This window comes from Megalopta genalis, chromosome 5, assembly GCF_051020955.1.
Source record: "Megalopta genalis isolate 19385.01 chromosome 5, iyMegGena1_principal, whole genome shotgun sequence".
Lineage (NCBI taxonomy): Eukaryota > Metazoa > Arthropoda > Insecta > Hymenoptera > Halictidae > Megalopta > Megalopta genalis.
In genome coordinates this window covers 14,357,708-14,375,892 of record NC_135017.1, presented here as the reverse complement: position 1 = coordinate 14,375,892, position 18,185 = coordinate 14,357,708, and the positions used below count along the sequence as shown (strand labels likewise).

General features: G+C 44.6%; 1 protein-coding gene across 2 annotated transcripts in view; it reads left to right on the top strand.

Moving 5' to 3' along the window:
• LOC117227051 (neural cell adhesion molecule 2) overlaps positions 1–18,185 on the top strand; it is a 303,120-nt gene that overhangs the window by 101,144 nt on the left and 183,791 nt on the right. For both annotated transcript variants that reach the window (XM_033481958.2, XM_033481957.2), the window contains exon 3: positions 15,238–15,276. In XM_033481958.2, coding sequence (XP_033337849.2) covers positions 15,238–15,276 — 39 coding nt within the window. The remainder of the gene's footprint in view (positions 1–15,237; positions 15,277–18,185) is intronic.

Genomic DNA, 18,185 nt, shown 5'->3' with positions numbered 1-18,185 from the left:
AAATGTCTAAACAATTTCGAAGTTCCATCGTCCGAAGTAAACACTCCGTTTTGCAAAAGGGAACATTCGACGTTCGAGGAGCGTTCGTTGAACATTTGTTGAAACTAAAAATTCCCGAACACACATTTTAACCGTGAGACACGCGATTGGACGATCGCTAATGGCCTCGCAAGAGTCAAAAATCGCCTCTGCGATCGCACCGTTGCATTTGTACAGCCGGACGCTAACAAAGTTCCGGAGAAACGCGCCGCCGATCGCGTTCTATTTAGACCGGTCGAATGATTTTTGAGGGTTCCAATCGAGAAAGTCCGAAGCGTTTAGGCGAGGCTGGAAACGTTAAACGCTCTTGACCCTTCGATTGTTCGAACTAGGCTAGGCGGCGGCAGTCGACGGAGGTAAAGGGCGCGATAAACATCAATTAAGAGTGGATTACATTATGCGAGATAGATGTAACGTATGAACAAAGTGACGTGCCCCGGCCGAGTATCATTTATCAAAGTTGAAAGCGAGTACGGGCCACGGTAAAGGGTTTAAATTATCGAACTTCCAGGAAAGTGGAGAGCAGAGGGCGAGAGAGATCGCGTGCGAGAGAGCGAAAGAGAGCGTGCACGAGAGGGAGGAAGAGAGAGAGAGAGAGAGAGAGAGAGAAAGAGAGAGGGAGGGTGGGCTGTTATGGTATCGACATATTGATCGATCGCGTAATTCCAAAGAAATAAATAGTTTAAATGAAGTCACGAGATTATAAGACAAGCCCTCGATTAACCTTCCCGCTCGCTTCTCGCGGAGAGAGCACGCGGCGCCGGCTTCTCCCCGGCTCAAAGCGAGTGGTTCGGCGTGAAAAAAGACTCGCCGTTAAACACCGCTCGCGTTCAAAATAAGCTAATCCACTTAACGCCTCGCGAGCATAATCGACCGACGAAAAAATGCCGGGGAAACTTCCTCTCGGACGTCGCGCGTATTTTCAACGGAACCGAGTTTCCGTTCGAACACGTTTTTCCGCGGTCAAGATTAGGCGAGACGCCGATTTTCGCACAGACGTTCCGATCGCGTTTTAACCTTCACGATCTGTGAACATCATTTTTTGGGATCGCGCGAAATATTTTCCGTTTACGCAGCATCGATTTACTTCGGTCGAATTGTTCAGTTTCGGCCGTGGATTTAACGAATTAAAATTAAAATCGCGCGATTTCGACTAGAACGGAGATTAAAACAATTCGACGATGTTATTAATTTTTTGGAAAGTCTGCGCGCGTTTTTAGCTGCGAATTTTCTGCACGGTTTTAAAAAAACGAACTCGGATTTAAGCTAACATTGTTCAGCGATCGTTCGGCGTTTCCGCAGTTCGGGTGCTTCGCCTAAATGCGTGCGATCTTTTTCCAACTCGCAAAATATTTCTTCTAATATATTAAATATGCATAATTCGCGGGAAATCCGTCGATTGACACAAAAATCGCGAGTCTCTCGCGTCCGGCGTAAAGGCGAATTAGGGTACAGCAATGTCTCCCTTACCGACGCTCAGACTGTCCACTAAAATTGACGCCCGGATTGACTACTAAAATGGATAATTGTAGCGCCTCGCGGCTCGTTTTTGTAATTGTGGACAATTTATAACTATAAAAATAAACCGCAAGACTCGAATAATCGTGTCTCCTCTCCCTAAATTGTCCATTTTTGTGGTCAATCTGGGCGTCAATTAGAGAGACATTACCGTATTCGTGGGCGAAAAGCTGTCTCGCGGACGATCTATGCGGGAGAAACAGATGTCCTCGGTCCCGACCGCAGGCCAGCGCGGATCGTGGTAAAACGATCCTTGATATTTCTGCGGAGACAATCGCGTATACCCGAGAATTAAACGAATCCTCTGTTTCCCGGGCTCGTTCGGCCGGAACGCGATCAAAGATTCATGACGCGAGCACTAAAATTTCGAAAAGTTCATGGGTTGTTGGCGGAACGCCAGCCCCGTGGAAACCAGGAAACCTGTTTCCGGTCTAGGCTCCGCGATTTCTACGCTCGGAATTGCACCTCCGAGCGCGCAGAGAGCCACGGCGAATGCATCGCGATAGAAATAAACGCGCGATTATTCTCAGTCGCGGCCTAATCGATAATCTCTTCTAACGAGCCGCATCGTCGCCGTTATCGTCGTCGTTGTCGTCGGTCTTACGGTCGCGAGTGCACGCATTTTTCAAGTACGTGCACCGACCGGATCGGTTCACCTCGAATCCGGGGATGTATATTTAGTAAAAAGCCAGGTGAGAGGTCGATTTCGCGAGGTGACGCGCGCCGAAGGAGTCAACGAACCATCGACCCGGTTCTTGTAATTCCAAAGCCCCGGGGTCCACCATAATGATCCGTGTCCGACGATTCCAGGAGCATGATGGATCTGCCGGAACGTTCATTTTGTTTTATGCGAATCGGAGGCTCGACCGCGTTCGAAGCGGTGCTTTCGGCGCGCCGAAAGATCGGAACGGAGCGTCGCGCAGCTTCGTCAATTCGGACTTTATCCGATCGAAAAAAATCGCGGAGATAGTTCAAACGTGCGAGGAAACACTCTGAAAATTTGAAAGCGAAAGCTGCGACGGTTCGTCCGCGAAAAAATCCGACGTGCTTTCTCCCGCGATGGAAATTGCTCGAAACGACGAGCGTATGAAAGCAGCTGTAACTTCGTCAATTTCGATTTTTCTCGAACGAGAAAAATCACGGATGTCCTCGGAACACGGCCGAAAAATTTGCGAACAACGGCTGTGGGAGTAACCGCGGAAAAAAATTCCGTCGACACCGAGAAAGAAAGCCGCGTTTAGCGGAGGCGCGGGGTCTCGACGCGGCGGCAAGAATTGCTAGAAATTAGGGGAACGGTCGTCTACGGGCGACACTGGCAAGAGGCGAGGCGTCATCTGGAGTATTCGCCGAGAAAATCTTGCGGACTCTTGCGGAGTAACCTTGGCGATAATGGGGCTTGATGGGAATAACGCGGTGTTAGCCGAGCAACTTCTCCTGGAGGGATGTCGGTGTGCGGACAGGGTACAATGTGTATCTACATGGCGCGGTGTCGTAGTGAACGGGGCCGGGGGGACTGGCCGGAGGTTTCATAACACTTGGAAACAGGTGGCGTTCCCTCGTCTTATTACCTCGACTATTTCACAGGAGAGTCGATTGCCACGTACCGGGCGAACCAGTCGAGGTGTCGATGCGCCCGCACCGACCATAAACGCGCCGAATCCGTTCCTCCCCGAATTTCCCGTTCGTTTCCTAGGTCCTCGATTCGTTTTCTATCTCTCTCTCTCCCTCTCTCTCTCTCTCTCTCTCTCTCTTCTCCCGCAAATTATCGCAATTTATTGGAAAAATGGCTGCTCCATGAAATTTACGGTGACGGAAAGGCTTGTCTCTAAAACGGCACTTAAGTGCAGGAAAATTCAGTAAAATGTAGTACAATATGGAAGGATATGGTACAATGATGCACAGTGTGGTATAATATTGCACAATGTAGCACGATATGGTTCAATGTAGTACAGTGTGGTATAATATAACACAATGAGGGACAATATAACACAATGTAGCAGAATATGGTACAATGTTGCACAATGTGATATAATAAGACACTATGTAGCACAACAGAGTGCGATGTTGCACACTGTAATACGATATAATACAATATGCAACAAAATATAACACAATATAATAGCACAATGTGGTACAATATAACATAATGTAGCACAATGTGATACAGTATAATACAATGTAGCACAATATGGTACAATGTTGCACAATATAGTACAATGTTGCACAATGTGATACAATATAATATAATATGCAACAATATAACACAATATTATAGCACAATGTGGTACAATATAACATAATGTAGCACAATATAGTACAATGGTACAATAACATTAACATATCTCGACAAACAACGTTCTGGCAAAAATGAGTGGACCAACGCGAAAGCAGCAAAATCATTTGAAGAATTAAAAAGCACCGTTGCGTTTCACTCGACTCGTTAAAATGATTAAGAAACTAACTGGATAATTAATCCTTTCAACGCGATATCTGGGCGTGGAGTTGCTCCGAAAACATTTTTCGACGCTTTCCCACGGAGCTGTTTAAGCTTTTGACATCGCGAATGAAAGCTAGAGAAGATCGTGGCCTCGCGATAGATACAGACTCGGGTCTGTAGAAAAATTAAATTATTACATTAAAAAAGAAAAAAATGTAGCGTATAATTTCAATGAAAATTCGTCGTCTTAAATTTATTACTGCTACACTCGTATCTGAGTAGAGCCCTCCGGGTTGTTCGCTTGGCTCGGGGTTCTCGCTATACAGGTCACGCGATCGAGATAGGCGGCGATCTCGAATTTTCTTCGAGACGTAGGAAAAACTCGAGAATTATTACCTTTATACCGCGTCGAAAGCGTAGATCGCGTCTAACGCGGAAAAAGCGCGAAAGATACGCGTTTTATGAAAGTTATGAAATTCCGTATCGCAGGGACGGCGCCCGTAATGGCGTGGAATTACTTTTACAATAAATGTCGTCGCCGTCGCGAACAATTTTACGTTTCTCTGTATAAATTTCATTTCTGCCCCGATTTCTAAAAGAACAATCCTCTCGCTCCGGCAAGGAAGAAAAAAAAAGAAAGAAAGAACTTCCACCGCGTCGTTTCGGTGTAATCGATTTAATACTGTTCGCGTGCTGTTGCGGATAAGTTGTTTCCGATAATCGCGCGTCACTTTAAAGCAACGCGAAATAATCATTCGAATGCGCGGGAACTTTTGCAGAATGTTTTCTTGAATTCGCGAGAAATTAAAGTGGGCTGATTCGGCGTTGAAAGTCTTCGCGAGGTTCAACGAATTGCAGCAACGAGAAAAATAACGTGACAACGATCTACCTAGGCTTATTTTAAAGAGCGAAAAATTTACTTTGTGCTCCGTATTGGCGATTTTTTCTTTCGTATTTTTATTACGCTATGAAACGCGCAGTAAATCGAGGAACACATTTCCTGAATTTTCCTGGCATGGAAGATCTCTGTCAAGTTTGAAAAATTATAGTAACGAGAAAAGTGATCTATTGACAATCTACCTAGGCTTATTTTAAAGAGCGAAAAATTTACTTTAAGCCCAGTATAGGTGATTTTTTCTTCCGTATTTTTATAACGCTATAAAACGCGCAGTAAACCGAGAAAGACATTTCCTGAATTTTCCCGGCATCAAAAATCTCTGTCAAGTTCGAAAAATTATAGCAACGAGAAGAATGATCTATCAACGATCTACCTAGGCTTATTTTAAAGAGTGAAGAATCTACTTCGAGCCCGGTATAGACGATTTTTTCTTCGGAATTTTTATAACGCTATGAAACGCGCAGTAAACCGAGAAAGACATTTCCTGAATTTTCCCTGCATCAAAAATCTCCGTCAAGTTCGAAAAATTCTAGCAACGAGAAGAATGATCCATCAACGATCCAGCTAGGCTGATCTTAAAGAGCGAAGAATCTACTTTCAGCTGCGTGGTTAACGAAAATTGGCCACCGAACGATCCATTACCTACGCGGCCGTGTATCACGTCCGCTCCGGCTCGAGAACGCGGGCGAGCCGCGTTGATTTCAAAGTAGCTGGGAGAGACGTAGCCGCGAGAAAATTGATACGAGCGGATTTACGGGCGCCGAAATCGCGGAAAGCTCGCGCCTTGGATGGGTCCGGGGTGAGATATTCCTAATGAACATTCGCGATAGCTGGGGCCGCGGTATCGGGTACGCCGTAGTTGCGTAATGCGGCCGGGTAATAAATCACCGAGCAAATAACCCGGTGCTCAAGGAAACCGGCTGAAAAACCCATAAATCTTGCGGCTCCGCGGGCCTACGGATGCGTCAATTGCTGTTCAAGGACCTTCGCGGAGCCGATTCGTTTACTTCCGGATCGGAGGCGCCGAGCCTAACGAGCCGGGAAACTCTCCGACAGACGCGCCGCCGCGCGGTTTCTTCGCGTTTCCCCGAAGAAACTGGGAAAAATTTCGTGTGAAATACGGAGAAAAGGAGGCCGTCGCTTCGCGGCAGGACGCGCGCTTGAACGCTCGGGCGGCGGCCTGTCCCGCGTTCGCGGAACGCATAATCAAAGCGGAGGTCATCGTTAGGAGGGGAAAATATTGTTTCAAAGAACCGGCGAGGAAGCTCGTTATAGTTGCGGCGGGGGAAAAAGAAGGAGACGGAGGCAAGTTGCGAACGCACCTGTAACACCCGGGAACACCAGGTGTGCTTCCGTTTTATCGGGGCTCTCGAATCCGCCGCTGGAAAATGGCCGTCTGTTTGACAGATCGATCTGTTACGCGATAGCAAACAGAGACAGGGGCGGAGGGAGAGAGAGATTGTCGGCTGCCGGAGAGTGAGAAACTGTTAGAGAGGCACGGTGAGAGACGGAGGAGTGGCGGGAAGGGAGAAAGCGAAACGAAAAGGGGGAGGGGGGCAGATATGTATAAACAGAGAGAGCGAGAGAGAGAGAGAGAGAGAAAATGTGTACGACAAATATAATATGCATGTAATTATAAATAAAAAAAATATATTTCTCTGTTTTCCCGTTTGTATTTGTTGTATAGAAATAGTTCATTCTATCTCCAGCTTTATCTCCGCTATATTTGTCTCAGTTATCGATTTAAATGCGTCATTCTGTCTATATAAAGTAAATATATGCGAAAATAGAGTGTGATAAAAATATATGCAGTGATAAATATATGTAAACATATATAATTAATATAATATGCGTGTAACTATAAATAAAGAAAAATATATATGTATATATATATATATATATATATATATATATATATATATATTTCTCTCTTCTTCCATTTATGACACGTTCGAGTCGATAATTGAGAGACAAATATAGAGAGACAAAGATAGAAATAGAGATACGAAGAAATAGAGCCAGAGAAAAATAGAGCAAAATGTAGGCCGAGTGTGCCGGGAGAGAGAGAGAGAGAGAGAGAGAGAGAGAGAGAGAGAGAGGGAGAGAGGGGAAAGAAACGGGAAATATGTATAACCAGAGCGCGCGCAAGGGAGAGAAAGAGAGAGAAGGGGGGAGAGGGGACAATACATTTTCCAAGCGTCCGAAAGTTCCGTGGGCTCTCGAAACTTTCAACCGGAGGATCGATCTTTCGAACATTATTAATTAGGCGGCTTAATTAGAAGGCTTTTTATGGATTCCGCGACACAGTTCCCGCGCCGCTGCGGATGTCGTGCCGGTGGATAGGTTGAAAACAACGGCTCCGATAAAGCCAGAGCCTAACTGTCGGACAGATCTCTCTGGCCCGTTGCGATTGTCTGTCTATCTTGTTCCGGGCGCCAGCAATCGCCGGAAACAAAGCTGCAGAAAATTACAAAGCCGGCGAACGAAATGCCTCTGATAACCAAACGGCGGTCTTGCTCTCGACGGCCTAACTGCCGAACAACGTTCGAATATTCATGTCGGAATAAAGAGCCGGCGTAGATGCGAGTCTCGAATGGTTTTTTTTTTCTCACTGGGATCGCAATTCGGTTTCGGGAAACGGCTGTTTTCAACGCGGTATTGGGCTACTTTGTATCCGGACGACGGACAGAAATATTAATAATAAGCGTAATAAACATAATAATATAATAATATAATATAAAAAGTAGAATAATATAATATTATAATATAATAAGTGTAATAAACATAATAATATAATAATATTATGTAAAAAGTACAATAATATAATATTATAATATAGTAAGTATAATAATATAATATAATATTATAATACTATAATAATATAATATAACATTATATATAATAATATAATAATATACTATAATATAATATAATAAGTATAATAATATAATATAATAGTAGTATAATAATAATATTATAATAAATAAGAGAAATAACGTATCGAATCTCATTCGACCAAAGACTTTCTCGAACAAATTATTCGAACAAATAGATGGAACGATTTAAAATGAACGAACAATGAAATGATTCGAATGAGATGTTCGCCTAAACGGAATTCGTCCGAGCGCGATTGCCTTGGATAAATATTTATTCGAAAGATGATTTTCATGAAACGGCAATCGGGCCATTTGCATTTTACAGGGGGGGAGGGGGTCATTCCATCTGACGAAATCAAATTAGATAATCGCGAATAGTTCGCCAGGTATTTCGCACATGATGCTCCACAATTATGCTTTCCGGTATCCAGAAACCAGCATAGAGTCATTAGGGTGGTCATCGGCATTAACTGCTTTCAATGGAGATTAATTAGCCGGAGCTTGGCTGGAGGAGTCAGCGGTGTCCGATCCCGGAGTTCACCAGCTTCGTATTATCAATTTTTGGCTTGCATAGTTTCCCGATATTCCGCCGATTTCCTGCGTGTACAACGGGTGTGTTCGCGTCGCGATGGAATTTTCAAAAACTCGCACACTTCGGACAAATCGAGCGAGCCCGTTTTCCGCGGCGAAAATTACTCCGACGCTTCGAAAAATCGCGAGTTTCTTGAAACTCGCCTAACTCTCGAGCTCGCGAACGATCGCGCGGCTCACTCCGCGATTGTTCACGCTAATCCGCGAGACAAGCGCCGCTCTAGCGGATATTTTCCGGCGCCGGTCAACGATTCGAACGTGGCCGCGCCGCTGAATCGAATGTCTGGCAACGGGATTTCGAAAACATAATTTATATTTTACGCAACGCCGCGGCTAAAACGGCGCCCCTGGCTCCCCCCGGGTTTATATTCGGTTAACCGTGCCGTGGAAATAAACTGCGAATTCGCTGGCTGCCACCGCGAGCATAAGTGGAATAAGGCGAACTCCGCGCAATTGCTTTGAAATGATAGAAAAATACAGCGACCGGCTGTGTGCTTGAATTAAGGGCGACCCACTCTTAAATGCGCTGCCGCGCGCACACAGGCGCGCGCTCGCCTGTGTCCGTGCACGGACGCGTAGCACACACAGAGACGCGCAGGCACGCGCGCACAGAGCCGGCGGAGGCCCTAGTTATTTACTTCGTCCATTATACGTGCATCCGTAAGTGTGTTCTCGCATGCCACGCCAAATGGCGAGACCGTGTATGTTTATCAGCTTCCAAAGGGAATATGCAAATTGAATTGTTTCGATCCATCACGGTGTTTTTGGTCCCCGTATTTCGACGGGTCTAAACTACGCGGAAATTATGGGAACAATGGATTAGCACGGAAAAACCGACGCGCGAGATCGCTCTGCCGTCGATCCGAGCTTCGTCTCTGTGTTCGAAGGAATTCGGACGACTCGCGTTCGTTACGCGACGTTTCGCGGAACGTGTAAGAATTTCGTAACATTATCGCGCTATTTTCGAACCGATAAAGACGAACGAGAGCAACGATCTTATTTTTACCGTAATTCGGCACAGTTGTTCCCGCCCCCCGGGTGAAGGGTGAACGACCCCCGTCAGCCGGCAACGTCCGTCGAACCCGAGCGCGCGAACAACCCTTGGAAGTTCCAGGGACAGCGAGAAAGCTCCGAGGAAAAATCGGTGTCCCGATTCACGTTCCGTTTTCGAAGACTCGCGCCGCGTCCTATGGTTGTTCGGAGGGTTCCGCGGCGACAGCACCCGCGGGTACGGTTTTGAGATACTCCCAATCAGCGCCGGGTATATACAAGGTGTCCGTCCATAAATGTCCGAGCAAACATCTCGTAAATGTTGCAAGTGCGGAGGAAAGTCGACCGGGAGGAATTCGCGCGGTTTCGAGTCGCCTACAGGGTGCACGGGAATTACGTATGCACGAATAAATGCATAAATAAATGTATAAATAAATTATTAAGCGAATAAATAAATTAATAATCGAGTAGAATTTAGCGAATTTATTTTCTGGCGACTCTACAGCGAAGATCAAGAAGCGTAGAAATCGTAGAAAATGGGGAATAATTTCTGTTTTTATTAAAAAAATTATTAACAGACGATTGCTTTAGAATTTGAATGATTATAAAAAATTAGTGAGCCGCCATTTTGACGCGGGTCATTTTGTTCTGTTGAAACCGTGCGAGAGTATCTTCCGTTGAACTCGTTCGAATCTTGATTCGCTCGCGAGATATTTGCTCGCCGAGACATTTCCAAACGGACACCCCGTATAGCGTGAAGGAGCGAAGAGTATAAAACGGGGTCGTGTGAGTCCCGGGGTCGCACAGCCCTCCGGTAGCTGAGCAGAGCTGAGCCGGGCTGAGCGGAGCCTTTTTAAATTTGTAGCGAGCAGCATCGAAGTGAGACGCGAGCACTCGCTGTAACAACCGCAGTTCTCCCCCGACGCGGTTACACAGACTATTATCCCGCGTTCCAGGGTTATCATTGCCCCCACAATGATCCTACCTAACGGCTGTGAAGGAGAGAAGAGACGAATCAACAATACCGGCCCTCAGACACCCGGCCTCTGCTCCAACCCCTCCCCACGCTCCCAGAGCAGCCGGAGCTGCGAGAGCCTTCCGGATTCCAAATTACTACTACTTCATTGTTTCAATTCCACCAGTCCGAATATTCCAGTTTCGTCTCGTTTCCGACGTTTCTGCCTCAAGGTACACGCTAACCCGACCTTTCGCCGCTATCAAACGCCCCGGATAAGAGACACGCCGTCATTGTGATCGCGATTTTTACGGAACAACTGCGTTGCCTGCGAGCTGCCTTGTTCTAGGCGCACGCCTAAGCAACGGAGATCGTTTGATTGCAGAGTTTAAAGTTTTAGTTCTCTAGCGGTTATCAAGGTGCAACGATTAATAATTAATGCGTAGATTGAGAAGGAAATGACGGAAAATTTGTCGATAGATCGGCCAAGTTCGAAAATCTGTACAAAGTTTACGAAATTGTAATGTTCGGAACAAAAATCGTACAGTAGTGTATCATGACTCATTTTGAAGGGAGAAGTCTCTACTTTCATCCCTGCTAAGTTGCAGAATTTTCAGTTTTGTTGTTTCATTATAACACGCGGTAGAATATAAGGGTGGCATTTTTCACGAATTTTCACATAGTTCGAAAATCTCTGTGAAGTTTACGAATTGGTAACATCCGGAGGAAAAATTGTACAGTAACGTGTTATAGCTCTTTTTAAAGGGTGAAGTCTCTACTTTCATCACTGCTAAGTCGAATATTTTTTAAGCTTGTTGTTTCTTTAGGACACGAGGTAGAAGATAGGGGTGGTATTTTTAGAATTCTCCAAATTCGAAAATCTGCATGGAGTTTAAGAAACTGGAATATTCGGAAGAAAAATCTGACAGTAGCATAGTATAGCTCATTTTAAAGAGTGAACTCTCTATTTTCATCCCTGCTAAGTCGCATTTTTTAAGAACGTGCCGTTTCATCAGGACACGCGGTAGAAGATTGGGGTGGAATGTTGTAGAAGTTTCCAAGTTTAAAAGTTTCAACGAGTAGCCAAAAAAGGGTGAAATCTCAAATTTTCTCTCTACCAATAAAATACATTCTTTTTGTTAAATTTGGCACCGCTCTGAAACGAGCGGAACGCGAGTATAGCAATTTTTCGATGTTTGCGATGATCAAGGAACTGTACACCATGTTCGAAGAATTGTAGCATCAAGAAAAATAATCTTACGGTGGTCTGTCTGAGCTCGTTTTAAAGGACAAAGGACCTACTTTCAGACGCGACAAGGTGCTTTTTTAATTAAATTGCTGTTTCACTATAACACGCGTCAAGAAGCAAAGACGTCATCTTGCGCGATATTTCAAGCGTAAAAGTCTCGATGGACTTTAGAAATTTGTAATATCAAGAAGAAAAAGAGAACCGTGATCTGCGCGGTCTCATTTTAAAGAGCGATGAGTCTGCTTTCGGCTCTACGAGGTGTCCCATTTTCAAAATTTCTATTCCGGTAGAAAATTCGCTGGAAATGAAACACGACCTTATCAGAAATTTGAGAAGATCGAATATATCCCTATCGAATTCGAAAACTCGTGGCATCGCGAAAAAAAATCAGACAGCGATCCACCTAGGCTCGTTTTAAAGGGCGAAAACTCAACTTTCGATCTCACTATCCTAACTAGCCGAAAAAAGATCCGATCGCCATACAAAGCGCTGGTAATCGAAGACGTTATTTCTAGAATTTGACGCGGATCGAACAGTCGCTGTCAGCTTCGACAGATTGTAAAACGAAGAAAAAAAATCCCACAGTGATCCACGGTAGCTCATTCCGAAGGGTAGAAGTTCCACTTTGATCCGCCGCATTGTCGATTCTGCCGAAAAATTACTTCCGCTTCAAAACTTCCATCCAAATTACCCTCGCAGACGGAGTCGCTCGCGCACCGCTGTCGTTCCTCGCGAATCGCGTTTCCGCGGCGGCGCGGAACGAAAAGTCGCGGGGCGAAAGTCGCGCGAACGCGCGTCGAGATATCGTTGGAACGTGACGGACGCGTTTCGCCGCGCGGTTCGATCGTCGAACCGGCTGAATCAGGAACGAATCGGCTCGGCGGCGTTAAACGATTACGAGTACAGCGCTCGGAACGGGGCGAGATTTTCAAAGATTACGGCGATGTTCTTCTGTATATGCATGCGGTCATGAATATGAACGAGCGTACTTTCCCGGCCGCCATTACCGGCCGCGGCAACGAGCGCGATGAAATCAAGGGAAACAATAAGGCGAGAGCCTTTCGTACGGCGCGGCGCGGCGCCGCTCCGGCCGAGAAAACACCGGTGTCCGATTCCACGGCCGTTAGATTTGCCCGTGTCTCGTCCGCAACGGGGTATTATCTATCGATTCCGATCGTCCGACCAAACTAACCACCGGCCACCCCCGGCCCCTCCCGCCCCAGTAATATCAACTTTCCCGTCGCGCCGCGCCGCGCCACGGCGCTCGCGCGAGCTCTCCGCCGCGACTACCCCTAATACTGATTCGAATACTGGATCGAACAAAGCGGCTCCCGGATAGAGAAACTTAATCTTCCGTGCACGCGGCCTGGAACCTAATGAATGCTAGGTAATACAGAGGTAAAAGCCGAGCTCCCTTATCGCCGGCTGAATTCATATTTCCCGATTGTTGATACAGTCGACGGCGATTTTACGATCGCCGGAACACGCCGCTAGGCCGGCGGACCCGGTTACTGTGGGTTACCGTCGGTTACTGTGGGTGCCTTTAGTTCACTTTAGAGCGCGACCAACATTATATTCGTTCGAACGAAACGTTAGCGAATTGCTCTGTTGGAAATTCAATGCGTTGGCGATTCTTTGAAAATGCAAGCAGGAAGACAGAGGTTCTTAAAATACCGCGAAGTTTCTTTTAGAATTCGATGCTGGATTCGCGAAATTTTCCAACGAAATTTCTTCGAACTCTTCGACATCGGATCTCGGCGATATTTTCTCTCTAATTTGCACACAGTAATGTCTCCCTAACTGACGCTCAGATTGTCCACGAAAATGGACGATTTCACGAATTGTCAACAACTATAAAAGATGAGCTGCAAGGCTCGAATAATCGTCCATTTCCGTCCATTCCCAAATCGTCCATTTTTGTGGGCGATCTAAGCGTCAGTTGGGGAGACAATCTGAGCGTCGATTAGAGAGACATTACTGTATCTAACTTTGTATCGACCGAATAAGACGCATCGAACTTTACTATCTAAATTCGACTCGACCAATGCGATTAACTTTTTATTCATCGAATAAGGCTATACCGAATGTTTCTATTATAAATTCAATGCGTCGGCGATTCGTTGAAAATGCAAAATGTGTCGAAGACAGAGGTTCTTAAAATACCGCGAAATATCTTTTAAAACTCGATGCCGGATTCGCGAAATTTTCCAACGAAATTTCTTTGAACTCTTCGACATCGGAACTCGCCGATATTTTCTCTGTGATATACATTATTTAACTTTGCATCGATCGAATAAGACGCATCGAATTTTTCTATCTAAATTCAACTCGACTAATGCGATTAACGTTTTATTCGTCGAATAAGGCCGTATCGAATTTTTCTGTTATAAATTCAATGGATTATCGATTCGATAAAAATGCAAAATGTCGAGGGGGCGAAGGTCCTTAAAATACCGCGCGGAATTTCTTTCGACTTTCGATGCCGGATTCGCGTAATTTTCTGTGTACGAAAGAGCTTCGGAAGAAATCTTGAACGATCGATGATCGATGTTCGGCGTGGCATTTTAAAGTGGAATTTTATTTGCCGGCCGAATTAGGCTAATCGGTCTAATTTAGGGTTCCGTGAGTCGCGGATGAGAAACGAATGAAATCGGACCGAGTTTTTAACGAATGCGATCGTTTAGAAAAAACGACGCTGCGGCAAACGGTTTCGAGGAACCTGCGCCGACAGTGTTCCGGTAAATAGAATATTAAGGCCGTTTGCACATCGGTTTGGCTCGCCTAAGCGAACCCATCGGCGTATTTTCTCGTCGAGACGAATGTAGTCGAAGAGACCTTAACGTTTCATTTGGTTCCGCAAAATCGTTGAGAGGTTCTTCCACAGAGCGGCTCTTGTTTACCTCGAAAACGGATCATCGTTTTCGCGGATATTTCCGATAGCGGAGCACGAGAACTCGCTCGTTCGCTCGCTCGCTTGCTCGCTCGCTCGCGCGCGCGCAGTGCAATCCGTTTCGATTTCGTTGCTCCATTAGTTTGACACTCCCGACAAATCAAATATCCTTCGTGCACTCCTTTTCCCACTGCACCGTACATATATACATATATATGTATAGAGAGATAAACAGATATGTATACAATATATATATTGTGGACAAGTTTATATAGGCGGCTTTCAAAAGGGAATAACTTTTCTAAAATTGGACCGAACGGTTTCGATTCTTTCTGGGACAACGGGGAGCCGGACAACGTCTCGATGAAACTGTCGCAACGATCCTAATTCGGCGAAGATGAGAGAAGAAATGTGCAAAGATCAAAAGATAAAGACAAAAACTTTTTATCCGAGCATTTGTTTCGGCGTTTCTGCTTGTTGCTATTTTTGCAAGAATTTTTGTACGCGTTGTCCTGTAAACTGGTCGTTCTAATGTCTCTAAAAAAATTACAATTGCTAGTTTTTCTATGATTTGAAGAAGATCCTAATTCTAAGCTAGTTTTCTTTTTTTTAACGTCTAAAAAAGCTTGCACTCGGGCGATTCGATTTCAAAGAATTTATTGCACTTTAAATGGTGATCAAATGTTTTTGTAAGCGTTTGAATATATCGTAGATGAATGCGTATACGTGTATCTGTATGTGTATTTTGTACAATCGTCTGATTTTTCATGGTTCGTATGTGTTTTTTGTTGCAGGAGGCCCGCGAACGTTTTCCGCCAGGCCTTACCGAGGAGGTTGGTTCGCTTTTGATCGATGCTTTGCAACTAGACTTAGTCTTAGATCCTAGATCGATGGTTTTTATTGTTTCTATCCCTTAATCTTCTTCGCTTTGCTATTTTTCATTATTATTTTGCATTATTTTAAGGATCTTCGCTCTCGAGAAAGTAAGTAATCACGATTATCTAGCTTTCGATAACTGCAATTTGATCGAACTGTGCCTTCGAACAATTTTTTCGTCGAGAATGAATTATACACGGAAAAAGTAGAGACTTCAGGCTTTAAAATGAGCTTAGCTTTGTTGCTCTACGATTTTTTTTAGCGAAGTTATAGTATCTTGAATATCATCAATTTTTCGAAAATTCGAGATTTTGTGTAAAATCTAGAACGAGGTTTTCCATCCACCGGGTCGCAAATAAATTTTGTTGAAGAAATCGATGAACGCCTTCCGAAAGTAGACACTTCGGGCTTTAAAACGAGCTTAGTTTCATTGCTGTACGATTTTTTTGCATAAAGTTGTAGCTGTTCGAATATCAACAATTTTATCGAAAATTCGAGATTTCGTGTAAAATCTAGAACGAGGTTTTCCATCCACCGGGTCGCAAATAAATTTTGTTGAAGAAATCGATGAACGGTCTCTGAAAGTAGATACTTCGGGCTTTCAAACGAGCCAACTGTCATCGCTCTACGATTTTTTTGCACAAAGTTATAGCTATTAGAATATCAACAATTTTTTCGAAAATTTGAAACTTCGATAAACTTCCCAAATTCTTCATTTCTGTGTGCAATCTGGGCGTTAATTAGGAAGAATATACCGTATCTATCGTTCTATTTTTTTCCCGGACGATCTAAGGCATAAAATAAAGATCGCTGGATCAAAGTTGAATTATTCCGGGTCGTCTCTTTCGGCAAACTCGGCGAACGCGGCGCGGCGCCGTGCCACACGCGGCTCAAAGAATTCTTTGCACGCGAACATCCCGCTCATTTGTTTCAACTTTAACGAGTTTTTTAATATTTCTAATTTAATTTAACTCTCGCGCACGGCCCGAAAACAGCCGCATTAAAAATTCGCCGTTCTTTCGCCGAATCTCGCTGACGACGGTAACTCGATAATTCGTAATTATGCACGAGGGGATTTTACGCAATTTATGTTAAAAATCCGTTTATCGCGGAAATGAAAATACGAGGGTTTTCCAGGGTTGTTAAATGATAATAAAGAACGTTGTTGTAGCGTTGTTTAATTTTTAAACGGCAAGATACGCACCGTATTCCCGTTCGTCTCTCTTGTTCAGAAGCACAATTGACTTTCGAGTGTTACTTTTTTCGTATAAAAATCCGTGGTCCGTTCGCTGTTTCGAATAAACGTTCTTTTCGAATTGCACGTTTCGCTTCGTCCGGATCGTAGTAAACGTCATAGTAAATGTGTGTAAATGACGCTTATAATAGAGAAAATGATGGCGCGGATGCAGTAATGTCTCCCTAACTGACGCTTGGATTGTGCAGAAAAGTGGACAATTTGGGAACAGCGGATACGATTATTCCGGCTTTGCACCATGCTTTTATAATCGTTGACAATCGGTAACTGTAAAAACGAGTCTGGACAATCCGAGCGTCAATTAGGGAGACATTACTGTACGTCTAAAATACGTCGTCTTTTATCGTCTCCCATCGTCGTCGAATTCTTTCTTAGAACGATGAAATCGAATGAAAAGAAAGAAAAAGAAAAAGAAATCGGCTCTGCAAAAATTCCAATCGATCGGAACAACGGAAACCGGCGCACAGCATCGAATTCGATCATTTCCGTTTGTTTTCGCGGCTCGACTTTTTCAATCGTATCCACATTGTCGCGCGTACGGAATCAAAGTATCAGATTAATTTCGGGGGGAGGGACGGCGAAACGAAACAAAACGAAACGAAAAAAAAAAGCAGAAAAACATTGCGGAAACCTCTCGGATCTCTCAAAAATTGATTCTCCAGCGAAAAATTTCTCTCTCGTTTTGCAGTCAGTTTGCGATGCTTTGTACGATGATTGATTTGTTTTCCAGTGCTTTGCACGCTGATTGTGTTTGTTATTGCGATTCGTTGTGCACGGATTGTATTTTTTGTTGCAACTCTTTCTTTCTTTTATATATATATATACATGGAACGATCGCATCCGTTGTTGCAATTCTTCCCTTTCTTTTTTTTCCCCCCGGTGGAAACGATAGCGCGTTCATTGTTGCAATTCCTTTCGTAGAACGCGATCGTATTTATTATCGCGATTCTTTATGCAACGACTTTAGTTGTTTCGCGACGCTTTATGCCGACGATCGTATTTATCATAACGATATTTCACGGAAATCACCGTTCGCCGATTCCGATAACAAAATTAATTATTACATCGTATGTTTCGCGCGCGCGCGCGCGCCCCGTTCGCCATAGAATTTATTGTACAACAAATGTTTTGACGGGTACATCGACGCGACGCGGGCGCGGTTCGACGTCGGAACGACCTCGGTCTCTCCGTTGTATATTGGAAATTTAACCGATCCCTCTCCGCCGATCGCTTAATTGGCAGTCGAGATTAAGTGGCCGCCGAGTTCTTTGCGCCGCGTATTTACGCTGTACAGCACTCGGCATAGCAAATTCCCGTCGTATGCATAACAAAGCGCTGTAAGATGCCGCCCCGCTGTCTCGCGATCGATCCCCTTTGTGCTCGTTTATGAATCACGGATCGCTATTAAATCAGTGTAAGTAGGTGAAGCATGAGTAAACGTGATTTATAATAGGCGGCGGACTTGGACTATGCGTTTAGCGTAAAACTTACAAATGACTTTATTATTTCTAATTTTATTGCTTGTAATTGCCGTCGGAGAGCGATCGATATTGTCCCAGCGATTTCAAATTCCCGCGTATTGCGCACAGTTTGATTATGAATTTAATACGT